At 49.4% G+C, this 19,206-nt stretch overlaps 3 protein-coding genes across 3 annotated transcripts; 2 read left to right on the plus strand and 1 right to left on the minus strand.

Moving 5' to 3' along the window:
• Positions 1–2,157: 2,157 nt before the first annotated feature.
• Positions 2,158–7,176, plus strand: IL2RG (interleukin 2 receptor subunit gamma). The gene is made up of 9 exons (XM_056130086.1): positions 2,158–2,279; positions 2,503–2,659; positions 2,867–3,042; positions 3,916–4,055; positions 4,808–4,970; positions 5,363–5,398; positions 5,975–6,074; positions 6,323–6,392; positions 6,744–7,176. The coding sequence occupies exons 1-9, from the start codon at positions 2,165–2,167 to the stop codon at positions 6,927–6,929; spliced, it is 1,143 nt and encodes a 380-aa protein (XP_055986061.1). The 5' UTR covers positions 2,158–2,164; the 3' UTR covers positions 6,930–7,176.
• A 567-nt stretch (positions 7,177–7,743) lies between these two features.
• On the plus strand, positions 7,744–10,431 carry CUNHXorf65 (chromosome unknown CXorf65 homolog). The gene is made up of 6 exons (XM_056130088.1): positions 7,744–7,768; positions 7,886–7,972; positions 8,307–8,441; positions 9,538–9,606; positions 10,023–10,129; positions 10,336–10,431. Exons 1-6 carry the CDS (start codon positions 7,744–7,746, stop codon positions 10,429–10,431), a joined length of 519 nt encoding a protein of 172 aa, XP_055986063.1.
• Positions 10,432–11,193: 762 nt separating this feature from the next.
• FOXO4 (forkhead box O4) lies at positions 11,194–18,915 on the minus strand. Its single transcript, XM_056130085.1, has 3 exons — positions 18,023–18,915; positions 13,061–14,123; positions 11,194–12,762 (listed from the first exon to the last, which is right to left on the minus strand). The coding sequence occupies exons 1-3, from the start codon at positions 18,473–18,475 to the stop codon at positions 12,755–12,757; spliced, it is 1,524 nt and encodes a 507-aa protein (XP_055986060.1). The 5' UTR covers positions 18,476–18,915; the 3' UTR covers positions 11,194–12,754.
• Positions 18,916–19,206: the final 291 nt, after the last annotated feature.

Here is a 19,206-nt window from a genome sequence, read left to right on the forward strand (position 1 = left end):
TGCCAGTGCTTCCGTCTTCCAGGACGGAAAGGAGACCTTCTGTGTCCCGGAGGCTTTCCCAGAAAAATGCTCCAAGCGGGGCCAGAGAGATAATGATAGCCAGCAGGACGTTTGCCTTGCACGCCCGCCGACCCAATTTTGATCCGGCATCCCATATGGTCCCCTGAACACCGCCAGGAGTAATTCCTAAGGACAGAGCCAGGAGTAACCCCTGAGCACAGTCGCTGTGGCCCCAAATCATAAAAGAAATAAAATGTACCATAATGCATATCTCCTAAATTTCTGGGGATTCCAAATTAAGAATCATTGTTCCAGAGGAAGAGGTACCTACTAAGTGCTTTAATTAGCTACTTTAATCCTCAAACAGGAGTAGGTATAAAAACTCAAGTTATTGTGTCTCTGTTTTTCTTTAATTGTGTCTCTTTTATAGATGAGGAAGCTGATCTTCTATAGTGGATGGTTAAAAAAAATAAATGAAAATAAAACATATAAAAACATTTTCTTAAAGAGTGGAGGGTTAATTGCCCCATAATAATGGGGCAGCTATTAGATAACAGAGATGAGACTGGGATAATTTATTGACTCTATAGAGTCAAAATTCGTGGGGTAGGGGGTGCTTTCAAGTGGTTCTCAGAGTGCCCTGGGGTCTGATGGTGCTTGGCCAACTGGCTGGTGAGGCTGGAGGATGTGGTGGCACTGGGTCCCTGCTGTGCCTGGAATTATCCAGGTCTCCTCTGCCAGCTTGGGGAACCTCCAGGGTTGCACCCCAAGGATGCTAACCTGGTCTACTACATGTGCCTTTCCCCTTGTATTCTCTCTTCTCTGGTCCCTGGCACCAATAATCTTTACATATGGTTTTATCTTTTAGATGGATTCTGCATAATAACAATAAATAATAAAAGTAAGTAAAGTAGCAGTGGACTGGAGCTGTAGCACAGCGGGTAGGGCATTTGTCTTGCACACGCCTGACCCTGGTTCGATTCCTCCATCTCTCTCGGAGAGCCCGGCAAGCTACCAAGAGTATCCCACCCATATGGCAGAGCCCAGAAAGTTCCCGGTGTTGTATTCGATATGCCAAAAACAGTAACAAGAAGTCTCACAATGGAGACGTTACTGGTGCCCGCTCGAGCAAATAGATGAACAATGGGACAACAAAAGGCTATGGTCATGGAGAGGTGAATGCTTGAAGAAACACTGCAGAAGGAGAGCTGATTGATCTCTCAGGGCAAGAGAAGGAGGAATAGGATGATAACCTTGAGATCTTAAGACTGGGTGACTGAGAGAGTTGTGATACCATTAACTGAGATAGGGAACACAATAAAAGAAACACATTTGGGGGATGATGAGTAGTTTGAAGCTAGTATTGTTGTTTCTCTATTTCCAGAATCCAAAGTCAGACCTCGCCAACCAGTCTCAACAGGGACCCAACTCAGACAGTAGCTAAGAAAAGTATTCTCATTTGATTCGATTGGAGGAAAGTCGCTATCTATGTACCCACAGGAGCCAAGACTGTATTTTCCTGTACCAGAGAGATAGTACGATGGGTAAGGTGCTTGACTTGCATGCAGCTAACCCAGGTTCTATTCCTTACACTGTGTATGTTCCTTTGAGCCCCCACCAGGTGTGATACCTGAGTCCAGAGCCAGGAGTAGCCCTGAGCATATAGGGTGTAAACATAAAATAAAACCTGTATTTCCATCCACCCAAGACAATAGAGCTGTGACAGATATTTGGGGGTGATTGAGCCTGAATCACCATAGGAATGAACATAGCATAAGTAGGGGGGTCATCAGACCCTCTGCTACATAATATAAAAATTATTTATATGAGCACACGCTTGGGTATAGTGGTGATGGAGAATGGATCCTTCCCCAGATCTGGGTGGTCTAAGGAGTCTTGAGTCTGTATCGATATTGTATTAGTGTCTACTTCACAGCTTATCCCAGTGGTGGCATTCTACCTACAGATTAGATTTAATACCCAGTCACCCGGAGGACTTAGCCTGTGTCACAGCATACATTTACCACACCTCTGTAGAGCCCTGGTTTTCTAAGGTTCTTTCCACCGGAAGCTATGACAAAAGGAAATGTGTGGGTGGGGAAGAGTAGAGGGTTGAAGGGTAAAGGTTCCTCACACAACAGCAAGAGGACTAAGAGCAAGCGCCATGTTGAAGTCATCACTGCCACTCATCTCTCTCTTATTCCTGCACCTGCCTCTGCTGGGAGTGGGGCTGACTGCCAAGGACATCCCATCCATTGGGAATGAAGACATCATAGCTGGTGGGAAACCTGGGACTGGAAGGGTTGGTGAGAAGGGAGGCTGTGGGACGGGGCCACGTACAGAAATGTGGAACCTGCCACGGGTTTTTACAATTATATGGGCAGGATTTTAGAGGATTCTGGGGAGTGTGGGAGAGGGTTTCTGGCTTCATGTGGTTCAGTTCCTTCTTCTGACCATCAGGTCTATTTTCCCCTCCCCCACCTCATTTTCTCCATAAGTCAGATTACTTCCTGACGGCTCCACCACACCCTGGCACCCTCAGTGTCTCCACCCTACCCCTCCCGGAGGTTCAGTGTTTTGTGTTCAATCGTGAGTACATGAATTGCACATGGAACAGCAGCTCTGACACCCAGCCTACCAACCTGACTCTGCACTATGGGTATGAGAAGGGAAGCGGGAAGAGGGAGGGGACTGGATTTGATAGGCTGTGTGGGGACCAAGAAAGAGGGTAGCCAGCATCCCTGGTTTTGCAACTATTTTCTTGTGGGCTAAATCGGTGGACAGTTCAGACCCAGGGTGACAGTTCTTTAATACTGTAGACCACCAATTTACTTCACTGTCGCTCTTCCTTTTACCTTTTCCCCAGGTTTAATAAACTCCAGGAATGTGGTCATTATCTGTTCTCTGGAGAGATCACTTCGGGCTGTTGGTTTCCCCAAAATGAGATACAAACCTACTTCTACTCCACATTTGTTGTGCAGCTCCAGGATGCCTCAGAACCGAGGAGGCAGGCCACAAAGAAGTTGAAACTGCAGAATCTGGGTAACATGGAAAGAGGCCTGAAAGCAGAGATACTGTAGGGCGCTTGAGTATACGGATGGGATGTTGTTTTTTGTTTATTTTTTTTTTCATTTGGGGGCTGTAGCTGGCAGTGCTGGAGTCAGGGTTCTGGGCATTACTCAAGGGACCATCCGATGCCAAGGATCAAACTCAAGCCTCCAGCAAACAAAGCCTGCAATCAGCACATTGAACTATCTTCCCAGCCCCTGGAGCTGTGTTCTTTAATATAGGAGTACTTGAGAGGGTTGAGAGATAACACAAAGATGCGATGCTCGCCTTGTCTGCAGCTGATCTTGGTTTGATCCCCAACATTGCATATGGCTCCCCGGCATTGCCAGGACTAATCCCTGAGCACTGAGCCAGCAGTAAATTCTGAGTACCACTGAGTGTGCCTGCCTCCAAAAAAACTATATAAAAGTGTACTTGGGGGACTGGGGATGTGGTCTAGTGGTAGAATACGTGCCTAACATATGGAAACCATGTATTTGATCCCCAGAACCACTAAAAATAAAACTATCAATAGAAGGGTAATTGAGAAGAAAAGAAGTGAGAGGTAGGGCTGAGGAAAAGTGAGGGGATAAGAGGTACCACCTTTAGTGGCTAAAGAGATAGTATGGTCGGTGGGTGCTTGCCTTGCACATAGCCAGCCTGGGTTCAATTTCTGGCATCCCAAATGGTTCCTCGGGCACTGCCAGGAGTAATTCTTGAGTGCAGAGCCAAGAGTTTCCGCTGAGCATCTCTGAGTATGGCCCCCAAACAAAACAACAACAAAAGAGACACTATCTTCAAGATCATGAAGACTGTTCTAGGCCAGGGAATAACCATGCACATATAAACATGTACACATTTATCTAGTGATACCCTGGGCTCCAGTGAATCTAACACTTCGCAACCTAAGTGAATTCCAGCTAGAATTGACCTGGAAGAGCAGCTTGCCGGAGCACTGTTTGGAGCACAAAGTACAGTACCGAAGTAATCTGGACCACAGCTGGACTGTAAGTGACTCAGGATATGAATTTAGCAGCTAAGGCCAAACAAGAGAGGGGAAAGGATTCAGTCTGTCAAATAGAACAGCCTGATCCCAAGTTCCTGTTCTTTGCCCATCCTCTCCACCCTCCATCCTCCTCCAAGTCCTGTCCCTACCATCCCCAGTGAGTCTTTGTTAAGACTTCCTTTCCCATATTTTCCAGCACCAGGCAGGCAAGTATAAACAAAAGGATGCCTTTCTGGGTATCTGGGGTGAAGGCATAAGATTTTAGTCCAGGAAGAGAGCAGTATGTTAAGAGAGGAGGGAGAAATGTGTACACCAAGGACATCAATGTCAGCATCATTGTAAATGCATTACCTTCACTATCACTGTCACTGTCCTCCCGTTGTTCATCGATTTGCTTGAGTGGGCCCAATAACATTTCCATCGTGAGACTTTGTTGTTACTGTGTTTAGCATATCGAATACATCATGGGGAGCTTGCCAGGCTTTGCCATGCGGGCAAGATACTCTCAGTACCTTGCCGGGCTCTCCAAGAGGGGTGGAGGAATCGAACTCGGGTCGGCCATGTTGGCTGCATGCAAGGCAAACTCCCTACACGCTGTACTATCGCTCCAGCCCACCTTCACTATAATAAAAATTAATTAGATGAAAAGAAAGGATGGAGGACCTTGGAAGATAGCATGGAGGTGGAGTAGTAGTTCTCATTCACCCTAATTTTATATACACTTCCCTATCCTTTACCCCTTTTGTCTCCAAGGAACAATCCGTGGACCAAAGAAATAGCCTCTCTCTGCCTAGTGTGGATGGTCAGAAACTCTACACATTCCGTGTTCAGAGCCGCTATAATCCTCTCTGCGGAAGCTCTCAACTTTGGAGTGAATGGAGCCATCCAATCCAGTGGGGAAACAATAATTTAAAGTGTAAGATGGGTCTAGTATGTGGCCTCTGTGTAGAAGCCCAGCACTACAACCTTTCTAGTATCAGTACCATTTGCTATATCTCCCACCCCTAGGCCCCCAAACTTGGTAGCACATGCCTCCCCTTTCTGTTAGACCCTGTCCTCCAGGAAGCAAGATTTTGTAAGGCCTGTTCATAGGGAAGACAGAACAGTTCAGATTTCCCTACAGCATTCCCAAACACCAGTGTGGGCAAGATGACATTCATTTTTGTTTTTGTTATGGTGCATTGCTTTGTTTGGGATTGGACCTAAGGCCTGATACATGAGTGGCAGGTACTTTGTTGTAAAGCCACACTGGGGCCCTAGGAATGTGTAAGTTAAGGGAAAAAGATCAATTTTTTTTCTTTTTTGCAGGGCCAGGAACCGAAACCAGTGCCTTACACACACAAGGTAAGTGATTACCATTGAGCTATGTGCCCAGCCCTGAAGATGACTTTCAAAACAGACATACCTGGGGTAGAAAACTGCTTTTGTTACTTATTATCTCTTTGACCTTGAACATTTTACTACCATCTTTTATTCCTTTTTCCTCATCTGTAAAATGGAGATGATAATTTTTCCCCACTACACACACAGTTGGGTGGATTAAATATTCAGTTAGTGTTTAGCACCAAGTGGAGAGTCTGTAAATGTTGGCAGTAGTGGGGACATGGGGCTGGAGAGATAGTGCAGCAGGTAGGGCGTTTGCCTTGCACACGACCGACCCAGGTTTGATTCCTCCATCCCTCTCAGAGAGCCTGGCAAACTACTGAGAGTGTCCCGCCCGCACAGCAGAGCCTGGCAAGCTCCCCATGGTGAATATGGCATATCACATATTCGATATGCCAAAAACAGTAACAACAAGTCTCACAATAGAGACGTTACTGGTGCTTGCTCCAGCAAATCGATGAACAAGGGGAGGACATTACTACAGTGCTACAGTGGGGACGTGACAAAATTTGGTCTATTTTTCTTTCCTCTTTTCAGTCGATAACTTTTCATTGTTTATGTGGGAGACTGTGATTATCCCTCTTGGCTCCATGGCTTTGATTATTGGCCTCATCTGCATATATTGCTGTCTGAAAAGGTGAGATTTGGGCAACCCAGATAAACATGGGAAGTCGTAGTTAGCTGGAAATAGCTGGGGGAATTATTAAGGGTCTCTAGGCGTAAAGGGTGGAAGAGTAAGAAAATGTGGTATCCCCCACAAGTGGGTCTGGTGATGGAAGGAAGCTGTGGGCACACAGGATCTCTTCATTCAGTCTGAGAGACCTGACAGAAGGGTAACAAAAGAGCTTAGTCCATGTGTTCTTGCTCCCTTTTCCTCTCCCTCAGGGCCATGCCCCGAATTCCTACTCTCAAGAACCTGGAGGATCTGGTTACTGAATACCATGGGAATTTTTCGGTGAGAACATTGTCATAAGCAGACCATAGTCTGTTCATTGCTGACTGCCTACGAGCAAGACAAAGTAGGGGTGGAGTAGAAGGGAGGGGCGGGGGAGCCTATACTAAACTGTCAGGATGTGGCCACCAATTTGGGGCTGAGTGACTGGGCAGAGAGTGGCAGACGACTGATTATAGATTGGTTGAGGCAGATGAAATCAGTGGCATGGGGTAGGGGTTGGGGCCAGTGGTCTGTGTGCCCCTTCTGTATTCACACTGGTTACAGATGTTGGGGGAAGCTCCTCAGGCACACAGCCTGGATCTTTTGCTTCCTGACCTGATTGACCTCTGACCTGAAGGTGTCTGTCTTTAGGCCTGGAGCGGTGTGTCTAAGGGATTGGCAGAGAGTCTGCAGCCAGACTACAGCGAACGGCTCTGCCACGTCAGTGAGATTCCCCCAAAAGGAGGGGCCCTGGTGGAGGTGCCTGGAAGCTCCCCTTGCATCCAGCACGGTCCCTACTGGGCCCCCCCATGTTACACCCTGAAACCTGAAACCTGAGTTCTGAAGTGGACAGAATCGTGTCTTGTCATCTTAAATTGTTCTAACTTCCAACCAGATTGACTCCAATGCCAGCCCTGCAACACCACAATCCCCCTTACCACCGCTGCTAATTTTGAATTGTTCCCCCTCATTCATTATTCTCACCTTTGCCCTGTACATGCTTCCCATTCCCCCAAACTAGCCTTCCTCTTTCACAGCAGGCCACCCTGCCTCTTTCCATCTACCCTTCTTACCTTTCTGTTGTTTCAGAATGAGAAATAAAGCTTCTGTTGACAAGGATCAAAAATGTCTGTTTTGGGGGGTGGGTGGGAAATATGGGATGCGAAAATATGGGAGGTATGATACAGAGAGCAGGGAACAGGAGTAGCAGGCTCAGGCTATGGAAGCCACAGCACTTACTATCAATTAACTAGGAAAGAGGATAGTTCCAAAAACTTTTCTTTAGGTGGCCTGCACTCTTTTCAGGGTCCCATTTAGAGTTAAATTCCCTTGTTGCCTCCAATCTCAACAAATATTTTACAGACTATGCCTAAGTTATTCTCTTCTATTATCTCACTTTCTGCCGTACGTGTCACTTCTGACATCATAAACCCTCAGCATCAATCAGACCCAACTCCTTAGGATACTGCTTAGTCACAAGGTTAGTGGTCTCTTGTCTGTTCTTTCTAAGTCATATAGACCTATGGATTCCACCTGTCTCTCTAACCCTCTAATCAAATGGAGTCATTTTTTCTCTACCCCTGGGTCTCTAGAGTACCCTTTTTATTTATGATTGATCAAGCTTTTTTCTGAGGAGTGGGCTCTCCAGACCATGTTCATCTATATCAGACATGCAGGTAAGGGGTAAAACAGAGATGGAGTCTGTGGAGGGTTGCAGAGGTTTGAGGGTAGCAAAGATCACAGGGATCCCATATTGAGAGAAGGGTCCCATGACCCATCTCATCTCTTCTTAGATAATGAACAGTTTCTGGTCAATATCAATTGCACTATCCTCCAGTTACTGCTGTACACCAGGAGAAAAGTGGGGTTAACCAAAACAGGTGAGGAGTTTGGGGAGGGGACTAATGTCCAGGGGCTAGAGATTCATTTCTACTTCCTACATCTTCCCCTTTCTTGGAGGTTGGGTTACACTTAGTGGTGTTTGGTGGATCATTATCCATGTATCATATAGTAATAGAGATCAAACCTGGGTCTCCCTTATACACAAGATGAGCTCTACCCTTTACACTATCTCTCTGGCTCCCAAACTATCGTTCTGGAAAGAAGAATGCTTCTTTAATCTTGATAGTTTCCTTCAACCCACTCTGGATAGGCTTACTGGCCCTTTTGCCTCTGCTATCTTTACTTGTTTCCACAACTGCCATCTCCCTCTAGACATCATTGATTTGTGTGAAGAAACTGGAACCATGAAGTTGTTTTTTCTGATGAAGACCCCAGGAGAATACGCCAACAAATTCCTAACATCTCGAAACACCTACCTTGTTTGTAAAATTGAGCGTGGAGCACCAGGTAGATGTGTGGGGCATTCCCAAAGATAAAGAGTGCCTCAAGAATGATCATGGCATTTGCTCTTAAATAGGGCATCCTTGGGCCAGTGAGAGTTCATCAGGCTGAGCATATGCTGGATGCCTGGTTCAAAACCTGGAACCACATAAGGTCCCCTGACACCATGAGGAGTGATTCCTAAGAATGAAGCCGGGATAGTCCCTGGCAAACGTACAATGTGGTCCAGTCCCTAAGGCCCAAATAGAATATCCTCAACTTGATTCAAACTGACCATCTTTAGTTAGTCTAACATGACTAACAGGGCGGGGGGTGGGGGGCGGGGAAAGAGGGCTAGAGAGATAGTACAGTGGGTAGGGTGTTTGCCTTGCATGCATCTGACCTGGGTACTATCCCAGGTACCCCAAGCACTGCTAGAAGTGTTCCCTGATTGCAGAATCAAACCCAAGCACCGCTGGGTGTGGCCCAAAAACCTGAAACCAAACCAAAACAAAAATAGACTACTGTTTTAGAACCAAATAGATAATAGTATCAAGTAGTAAGGTACTTGCCTTGCACATGGATTACCTGGGTTCAATCTCTGGCACGATATATGGTTCCCAAGACCTGTCACAAGTGGCCCCTGAGCACAGAGCCAGGAGTAAGCTTTGAATACTTCTGGGTGTCATCCAAAAGCCAAAAATAAAAAAGAAAGAAAAACTACTGCTTGGGGCTGAGCGATAGCACAATGGGTAGAGTGTTTGCCTTGCAAGCATTTGACTGACTTGGGTTCAATCCCCAGCATCCCATATGGCCACCCGAGCACCACCAGGAGTAATTCCTGAGTGCAAAGCCAAGAGTAACCCCTGAGCTGGGTGTGACCCAAAAAGCCCCCCAAAAAAACCCCAAAATCAAAAGCCCAGCAACCTGCTGCTTCTAGGATAACAGGTTAGATCCACTCATGCCATGTTCCTGACCTGACTCTAGGGAAGGTCCAATACAAGAAACAAGGTACAATAGCACAAGACAGTGTTGCACATAAGGGTCCTGAAATCTTGGGCTTTGGAAGGGTGGAGACTGGGTGGCAGAGACTGGAGAGTGAACACTATTATTGTGTTCGCAGGGACCAGACTTGCTTATTCCTACAGAGCTTTTGTGCCTATTCTGAAGAACCCAGAACCCGAGCTGATAGGTAAGGAGCATGGGGGAAGTGAAAATATGGAATGTATGATACACAGCTAGACAATGGAGTGCCTAAAGTGCAACTGATGTGATTCTGCAGGTGGAATTGCAGGCTCTTAGAAAAAGCAGATGGGGATCTAGGTCCACTTTAAGAAAGAAGTTTCCCTCAAACTGTGTTTGTCACTAACCTCCTGTCCACCCCTCCTCTCAGTTATCTCACTACACCTCCCGATTATTTTCATCTTCCCTCTTCAGCCTTTGGAGTCTTGTGTCCCAATTCCCATGTGAAAAAAGCAAAGTTTAAGTCCCTTTTAGATCACTCCAAGGTTGACCTGATTACTCTCGCTGATCTCTGAACCAATGGGAGGACAGGATGTGTAGGCAAGGTTGTTTTAGTGTTCAGAGGTGGGTGTGTCTGCTTTCTAGACTCCTTGCGCGCACAATGTGAAATCCTGGAGAGAAGCCGAGTGAGGATGCTTAAAGTCCAAGAGGCCAAAAAGGTCGCACCTATGGGATCCTCCTTGAAACGTCCAGTAAGTCTTCCCCAATGTGTCCAGATGTTCCCTAGCACTAGTCAATTGACAACTGGGGAGGCAGGTGGGGGATGGACTTTTACAAATCTCAGACTCCCTGCCCAGGAACTGCCTCAGAGCTCTGTGCCCTGCTTTTGATCCCAGAGAGTTGAAAGCTTCTGTGTAGGGGCACATTTATTCTACACACTCTCCTTTTGCTTTTCTAGTCAAAACCAGGACGGCCAGATGAAGACGGGGCCTCAAGAAGGGGTCCACTGTTCAAAACCAGAGCAGACTTTTATCGGAGGGATAGACATCGCTGACCTAAGTGACAATGTTACTACAGTAATATTAGTATAAAGTAACTGCAGCTTTGTTTTTTTGTTCTTGAGTTGTTTTGGGAATGGGGTCTTCCCAAGTGATGTTTAGGATGCCCTGGGGACCCCTTCCAAAGATCTTAGCCAATGGGGGCAGTGGTCAATGTGAAGGCCCAGGGTTGGTGTGTTGCTCCAACCTTGTGGTGCCCCAGTGGGTATGGTGGGGGTTGTAAGGGTTTATCCAGAGCCTTCAGGGCCACACCCGGAGATGAGGAGAGATGTGATTTTGGAGATGAGGAACCATGTGATTCTGGGGATATGATCAGGGGGGTCAGCCAGAAGCAAGGCATGTGTCATAACTCTGTATTATTTTTCCTGCCTAAATTTTAATGTGAGGCTCCTTTTTCAATAAAGACTTGTTTTCCCATCAGCTGCATCAAGGTGTGAGTGCGCCTCAGGCCCCGTGGAGGCCCTGAAGAGGGAAGGTCAGCAGAGAGGTCTGGGGCATGGGTGAGGGTGAGGACAGACTGTGAGGTCCACAATACAATGAGTCTTTGTGATACCGTAGGCGGTGGGGGCTTCTTCAGTCACACTACCTCCCCTTGGGAGGCCTATTCCAGCCCGCCTACTTCTGCTGGAGTTAGGGGATCAGATTGGCTCCCCAGCCAGCCACCATCTCCTCACCCAAATTCCCCACCCCCACTTCTGTGCTTCCGGGCAGTCCCCCTCCCTTCCCCTATCCAAACGGGGGAGGCAGCAGAAACCAGAGCTGGTTATAGACATTTATTGAATTTATTCATTTATTGATTTGACACACTTCCCCACTCAAATATAGCACGTGACAAACTGGGTAGGCCAGGCGCTGACACAGGAAATGATGGGAACCCACAGCAGGGATGGGGGAGGGGACAATGCAAACTGGCGGCTCAGGAGGAGGAGGGGCTGCTTTGGGGGCTGGTGTGGGGGAAGAGGGAGCCCCCTATGGCCTCCCTGGCAGGTGCTAGTAAACCTGATCCACATTCCTCTCCATCGAGACTCATTTCCCAGACCATTGGCCAAACTCCCCCTTCCCTGTCCCTCCCCTCCCCTCCTGTCCTCACACAGATGCTTCCACATAACCCCTGCAGTCAGGCGAGGGGAAGAAGGGCAGGGACAGCTGTAGGGGCCTTGAACAGGGAGGTCTCTGTGCCCAACTTCACTGCCCTAAATCTTTCCCTCCTGCCCAGCTCTCCCCGTTCCACCCCCTCCCCCTGGCCACAGATTAATCCCCAGTCTCCAGAGCATTCTACCACCTTAGTCCTAATCCACCATGGTGGGGCCACAGGGGAATGTGGCCACAACCCCCCTGCCACCGCCACAAGCTCCCAGGCACAACCTGATAGAATAAGGGGATCTGGCTTAGTTTTTTTCTTCAGGAAATCGGAAGTTAGGGCTTCATGGACTATGTGGAGAAGTCGGGGCTGCATTCTGGTCATTCTGGTCCCAGCAGGAACTCTGCTAGTTCAGCTCTGCCTCCCATGGCAGTTTTCCTGGGTCCCTGTCATCTGGAGTTGTCTCTTCTCCATCTCCCAACCCTCCGCCTGTGTTTTTCTAAGTATTGTCTGTAGTGTTTGCTTCATATCACGGACATATAGCCTTCAGAAAGAAAAAAAAAACTTGCTCCATCACTAGCACCTTGCCACTGTTCAAAGTTTCTAATATTTGTGTTTATACTTCCTTAAAGGTTTAGAAAAGTCTTTCCATTCTTTTCAGCCTTCCAAGGGTGGTTAGGCCACTCCAGTGCCCAGACCTTGGCCCTTCCAGGTACCCACTACCCTCCCCTGCCCCCATACATAAACTCCACTGGCCTAAAGGGCCACTGCAAAAACAAAAACAAAGACAAAAAAACAAAACAAAAGTCCCAGGTTCCATCTAGCCTGGACCAACTCAGATAAGACTACAAAATATCCTGCCCCCAAAGGCAGAGGTAAGGCCACTGGTGACTTCACATTTCCAACAGCACTGCCCACCCACGTTACAAGGCAAGACCTAGGGGGTGGGAATGGGGGAAGCCAAGGATGACTCCCAAGAGGGGACCTTACCCCCTAATTGGCACAGTGAGAATAAACCTGCTCCCTTTCTCCCATCCCTTTCCCTCCCCCCACCCCAGAGTCCCCATGTGGGGCAGCTTTTTCTTGATCATTCATTTCTTCAACACCCGTGTGAGCAGACCCCACCCTAGCGCTAAAGAAGGGGCCCGAGTTCCCAGGGTGGAGTCAAGGGTAAAGAGTGGCTATGGGTACGCCTGGCTCCACCTCTGAAGCAGGGGGAAAAAGCTTTCAGCCACGGTTCAGGGATCTGTGGGAAGAAGAACAGAGAACAAGGTAAGAGGGTCATGGGCGTGGGGGTGGGGGCAGCGGCACTGCTGAGGGTCTGGAGATCCCATCCGGAAATGACGTCACTCCAATAGGACCATCTCCCTCCAAGTCCCCCAGCAGGAGTGCTCCAAGGACTTACACATACCGCCCCCCTCCTGTTCTCAGCTTCCCATGGGCTCAGATCCTGGGATGAGTGGGATAGCTGAAGGGTATCTGGGTTGTGCATGCTACCATGCTTGGGCAGGCAGGTGTAGAGGGGCTGGGCGAGAGCAGTGTACCTGGCTCAAAGTTGAAGTCCAGTCCCTCGTCGCCATCCATGAGATCGCTAATGATGTTATCCATGTCGCACTCCAAGTTCTCCATGTACATGTCAAGATCCAGATCCTGAGGCATTCTATCTTGGCTTGGAGCTTCAGCGGGAGGGGTGAGCACAGGCGTTACCAGGGCCTTAGGGATGGGAGCACCCACCATGACAGGAGGGGGTGCTACGAGAGAAAGGCTGGGGACCAGGCTGCTGGGACCCGGGGCCTCGAGGGGCTTTGGGCCTAGGCCGACTCCAGCAACTAGTTTGCTGGAGGAAGGAATCCCCCCCAGCAACAGAAGCGTCGGCGCCTGGGACAGAATGGGATCCACCTGCGTCATCAGGACATCAGCAGGAGGGGGCGGCTTATCGGCAGCGAGCAGGGTCTCCAGAGACTGACTGCTCGAGAAGCACCCTTCTCCTGCACCCAGGGGCCCCTCTGCTGGGCTGAAGAGGGAGGTGCTGTAGGCGTGTAAAGGGCCCGACACCCCTGCATGCTGCAGAGAGAAGCCAGAGAGACTACTCTGAGAAAGCAGGGAGTGGGGCGATGTAAGATTGAGCCCATCTAACAGCTCCAGATCTTCACTCAGGGTGGGAGGGACCCCCCCTGGGTAGCTGCTAACTGAGGCGGACATTTCCTCCTCTGCCAGCACCTCAGACTCGGGTCTTATGGGGGAGAGCCGAGTGCTGATGGTGCTGGCATTGGAACTGCTTCGTGGACGGAAGGTGGTCCACACATCGGCTTCTTCGCGGTTTCGGGAGCAAGGGCTGCCTGACCACTTGGCGAAGTGGCCCACTGGGCTGGTTGGTGTGGCGCCTTCAGGTGGAGTGGGCAGCACAGCTGGTTTCTTCTTGGGGGCCTTGCTGCGCCCCCCCCGGAGCAGCTTGCTGCTGTTATCCATGGAGGCTGCCCGGCGGCGGGGTGCCTTGCCGCTCTTGCCTCCCTCAGGGTTCAGCATCCACCAAGAGCTCTTGCCGGTGGCTTCGTTGTGAACCTTGATGAACTTGCTGTGCAGGGACAGGTTGTGACGGATCGAGTTCTGGAGGGGGGGAGCAGAAGGAGCAGGAAAGGGGCATGAAGTGCTAGTAAAGGGAGGTCAGGAGCCGGTCAGCATGCAGTTCAAAAGGCTGCTGGGGCACAACAGGGGATTCCTTGAGCCTCAACACTAGTCCCTGGCATGGAGGGTGGGGGCAAGGAAAGGTGGAAGGGGGCATAGGACCCTCTAGGCAGTTCCCACCTGGAGACAAACTGCTTAGCCTCTGCTCCAGACTATGTGAATGACGCTCTAGTGCAGAGGGTGTTGTGTCCCCCACCTGGGGCTGGTGGGTGTGGGGAAGATGCGCTCTTTGGTCAGCAGGAACAACGCTCAGGTGGGAAAGAGCATTCCACAGCTCCACCCCTTTCCTCGAACACAGGTTTGGGTGAAGTTTTTGGAACAGTGGCTTAACACCACCCCAAGCCTAGCCCACCCTGTCCTGAGAGCCAGTTCTCCGAATAGGCAGAGGGGCGGAAAGCTCAGAAGGGCCAGTGCTCTACCCCCTGCAGGACTTGAAGATTCATTTCCTTCGAGTTCTCCCCATTCCTGGTCACTCATGCTCAACTACACTGGGACCAGGCTTCCATGCTGTGCCGTATGCTACAGATACACAAGGTACATTCCGCCCCATGGCCTTCCCTAATCCTGAGAGGGTCATCTGTTTCTAAAGCCTGCCAGCTTAGCAAGACCAACTTACGATGTTCCCTCTCTTTTAAAAATGCTAGCTTGACTTATGCAGCCTAATTTCTTGCAAAGCACTTTTTTCATCTGTTCCCCACAACCTTACCCAAGCTGTACTGTGGAGTTTACAGTGTTTCAATAGGCACCCAATGAGGCTGTGCCAACGACCCAGACCGAGTGGAACAATCCTCAACACTGTCGCTTCGGAGGGCTAAGCTGCCAGTAAGTACATACTCAAACTCCAAGCACATAATCAATATTTGTTTTCTGATTGGTAGGTGATCCTCAGATAGAGAGTTCCCCTCAAAAGTCTGTCAGTTATTCCTCCTCCTTTTTTGTGGTGCCCATCGTTGCAGCAGTAGCATTTCCAGGCTCACACAGCCGCTGCTGGGAGTACATTCAGCACATATGAGACACCAGGGATTTGAACTCATGACCAAACACTGACAAGGTAGCAAGGTAGGTGCTCTTAACCAGTATGTGCTCACTTTGTAATCCCTTGTGTACCATGGATGTTCAAAGCTTTGTGTTTCCCCTAGTTGCTGATATTTTGCCTCTTGAGCCCCCAGAGCAGCTTGTTTTTACTAGTTTCCTCAGGTCAGTTATACCATCCTCATGTGTTTCTTCCCCTTCACCCCCAACCTCCCTTCTTTTTTCTACATTCTTTCCCCTACTTCTCAGGAATTTGTGCACAAGATCTCTAACCTTAGGGGCATTTGACCTCCTACATGGAACTCTTTAGTATTTAGGGAGGAGCCCAGGAGTGCTTGCAGCAACTAGGAAGCTGAAGTTATGGACAGTCAGAAAGCACTTCATATGTTTCTGACTGGTGCTCCAGATAAGGAGACCCTTTGCCTGGGTAAAGATGCTGGAGTGGCTTTTAGTTCCAGGACTCTCTAGCCAAAGAGCTACTGGTCTCTCTGGCAACCTTCAGTAATGGCACTTCAACTGCTCTGGCTGCAGTGATATTTCTAGTTTCCTTCAGAGAATCATACTTGTCTATCTGACCAGGGTTTTTAGGAACTGAAGACCACAATGATAAGTGACACCTAAATGTGCCCCCTTTCTATCTTTCAAGTCTGGATCTCCTGAGAAGGTGCACTGTTCTCCCCACTTCTTATCACCCATTAGAAAGCCCTAATTCTTACCTATTAGATGGGGGAGAGGTGACCGCTAACTGCTCCCCAAGCCACTGAGATTGAGATTTCTTGTTCCAAGCGAGTGCCGCCCCCTGGTGGGGTGGGAGTAACCTTGGCAACTCACCAGGAAAGCCAGTGCAGGCATGAGGCTCCCCGCCCCCTTCCCCCAATAGAGAGTGAAGGGGCTTGGAGGCGCCAGGGAAGAGAATCTAGTGGCATGATTAGCAGAAAGGACATGTGATTTATAATCAGACCTGTGTTCAAGTCTGTGTTCCACTATTTTCTACCCCAAAGTTTTAGAATATGTAAAAATGAGGAATCTCAGAATTTCTGTGATGATGAATAGAATAAAAGCACTAAATGACTTTGTAAACTAAAGCACCCAATTAGGGCTCACATGGGTTAAATCCCAGGCACTGTACCCCCACACCTCAAAACAGAAACAAAAAAATCCCCAAAAATAAAGTAGGGGGCTGGAGATCTAGCATTTTAAAGGTGCTTGCCTTGCACGCAGACTACCAGGGTTAAATCTCCAGCACCCCATATAGTTCCTTAAGCCCCTCCAGGAGTGATCTCTAAGGACAGAGCCAGGCAGAGTCCCTGAGCACCGTGGGGTATGGACTCAAAACAACAATAAAAAAGAATATAAGGAGGGATTACACTCTCACAGTGTTACTAACAGTTCATAGTTATTTCTTCTATCCTGGAAAAATGAACCTAAGGGAAAAGAAAAACAGCTGTGTAGGCCGGGTCCAAGGAGAGGAGCTCTTTCTGAACTAAGACTGTGGTGTGGCAGTCTACCCAGAAATAGTGCCAAGGGTCTCAGTCAGCTGTCCTGTTTTTTGTTCTGCCCAACCCATAGGGCTACTGCATTTCTGTTTTCTTGCTCTCTAATGTCCAGCAGAAGATTCTCTGCTTAGTCCACACTCCGTATTTCCTTGTATGCTGATCTTACTACTCACTAGGATCTGAGGCATCAATACGAGTTGAAGAACCCAAATTTTGTGATTAGAGCTCCAAATTTCTTTGTTGTTTTTCTTTGGGTTTTTTTCCTCCCCCCAGTGCTGGGATATGAATCCAAGTATTATGCATACAGGGCTTTACCTCTGGGCCACATTCCAGGCCTTAGAATCCTGTATTTCTCAGGACAAATTTTTCAGAGCATCCTTCAAGGTATTTTCTCAATTTCTTTACGAAAAGTAAATTAGCACCCCACCCAATGTGCTCTAAATTCTGAGCCCTATCTCTGTTTTCCATGCCTGATATTTTTTCAGCAGTACCTAAAATTGTTTTCCTTAATCTTTGATGGCCCCTTTCACTGAAGAATATAGTGGCATTATAAACGAAACCGAGGCAGGTAGCGCACTGCTCCTTTTCCTTGGTAGAAGATCAGTTACCTTAATATATAGATATCACTTTTCTTATTCTCTTTTTGGGTCACACCCTGCAAAACGCTTGTATTTGGGGGGGGGGGGCTCTGCTCCTTGCATCAGACAATGCAGTGCTGGTGATCAAACCCGGCCTCCCACATGCAAAGCATGCACTCCAGCCCTTTCGACGATCTCCCCAGGCCTGAATATCACTGTTTAAAGAACCTTTTTGCCTCTCCATTCCCTCTTCCTAGGTAGTGAGCAGTTCTAAACAGTACCTTTACACTGAGGTTTTGGGAGACAAGCAGGGAATTCAAGCAATCCCACAGGAATGGGAGAAAAGGTGTTGGGGTGGGAGGTGGGGAAGGTAGGGAGGCTCGGTTCACGTGGGGAATCCACACAGTTCAAGCTGTACATAGGATAAAGGCTTCTCTGTGGGAATAAGTGTTTGGGGCAGTCCAAGCCAAAGTGCTGGGAGTATTTAGCAGGGAGCAGAGAATTCAATTTTCTCCAGGGCAAGGACAGTGTCTTATTCATCTGTGATCCTCCAGCATCAAGCCCTGAGCATGGCCTAAGTAAATGTTTGTGTAATTGACTACTGAAGGTGGATTTCTGGGGTGGGGATGGAAAAGGGTCCCCAGATTAGATCTCAGAAGGCTGGGGGTCAGGTACAGATGGTGCTGGGGCAGAGGTAAGGGGGGATCATAGTTACCTTCCATCCTGCTGAGCTGTTGCTGTCACCCTTGTCCTTGAAGTAGGGCACCGTGCGGACCATCCACTCATAGATCTGGGCGAGTGTCAGCCGCTTCTCCGGGGCGCTTTCAATGGCCTGGCTGATGAGTTCTGCGTATGACTGATTTCCCCAGGCATTCCGGCGGGAGCCTCCCTTCCGAGGACCTGTTACAGCCCCCAGGATCCCGGTCTGGGGGCCCCCTGCCGGCTCTGGGAGCCGGGAGGGCAACAGGATCGGCTCTGCGCGCCCCTCCGGGTGTACCTTCTCGCCCAGACCAGGCTCCACCTCGGGTGGCCCCGACGGCTCTGTAGCGAGCTCTGGTCGGGGAAGGGGCCAGGTGCAGGAGCGGGGACGGCTCTGGGGTTCGAAGTCAGAATCGAGGTCTATGATCGCAGCAGCCCCTGTGGCTGAATTCTCATTCCCTGGATCCATACGTGGAGTTGGACCTCTGCAGCTCAGCGTTCAGAGGAGCCTGCCACAGTCCCTCACGATGCCTCCCCCCAGGGGGGAAGCACCGAGGGCCAGGAGGCACATTCCTGCCAGTCTTCAGAAGTCTCGAACTTCCCCCTTCGCCCCGGGACGCTAGCCCCAAAGCTGTCCCTTCCACACAGTACTCAAGCGCCTCTTCTCCACTACAGCCTGCAGCCCCAGAGCTCTTTCGGAGGCACCACCTGTAACCTCCGCCTAGCGTAGACACTTTTCCTCTGATTTCGCACTAAGCTTCCTGCTCTTTTAAACCCCAGGCATGGTATCCCCTCATACATTGCGCTCCCATCACCGAACGTCTCTCAGCTGCAGTTCCCTCCCCCTTTTAAGTTGCTGCCCCCCGACACTCCTCCCAAATTTCCTCCACCCGTATCACTGCCCTCCCCCACGCTCCGCTCCCCAGCGTCACTTGCCCCTCCCCTGACTCCCCCTCCCCCCCGCCTCCTCTCTTCCTTCCACTCTTAAAGGGAGGGGGTCTACGTCCCCGAGACCCAAGCCTCTCTTGTTCCTGTACCGATTCCCCAATCAAACCCCCCACCCCCCGCCCCCCGGATTTCCCTTTTGTTTTGCTCCAAGCAGCAGCCCCCGCCTGACGTCTCTGTTTACCACTCGCTGGGGCAGCCATCTGCGCACGCGCCTGGAGAGCCAGTTGGGAAACCGAGTTCCTCAGTAGTGCC

This window comes from Sorex fumeus, unplaced genomic scaffold, assembly GCF_029834395.1.
Source record: "Sorex fumeus unplaced genomic scaffold, SorFum_2.1 ptg000073l, whole genome shotgun sequence".
NCBI classification, from domain to species: domain Eukaryota; kingdom Metazoa; phylum Chordata; class Mammalia; order Eulipotyphla; family Soricidae; genus Sorex; species Sorex fumeus.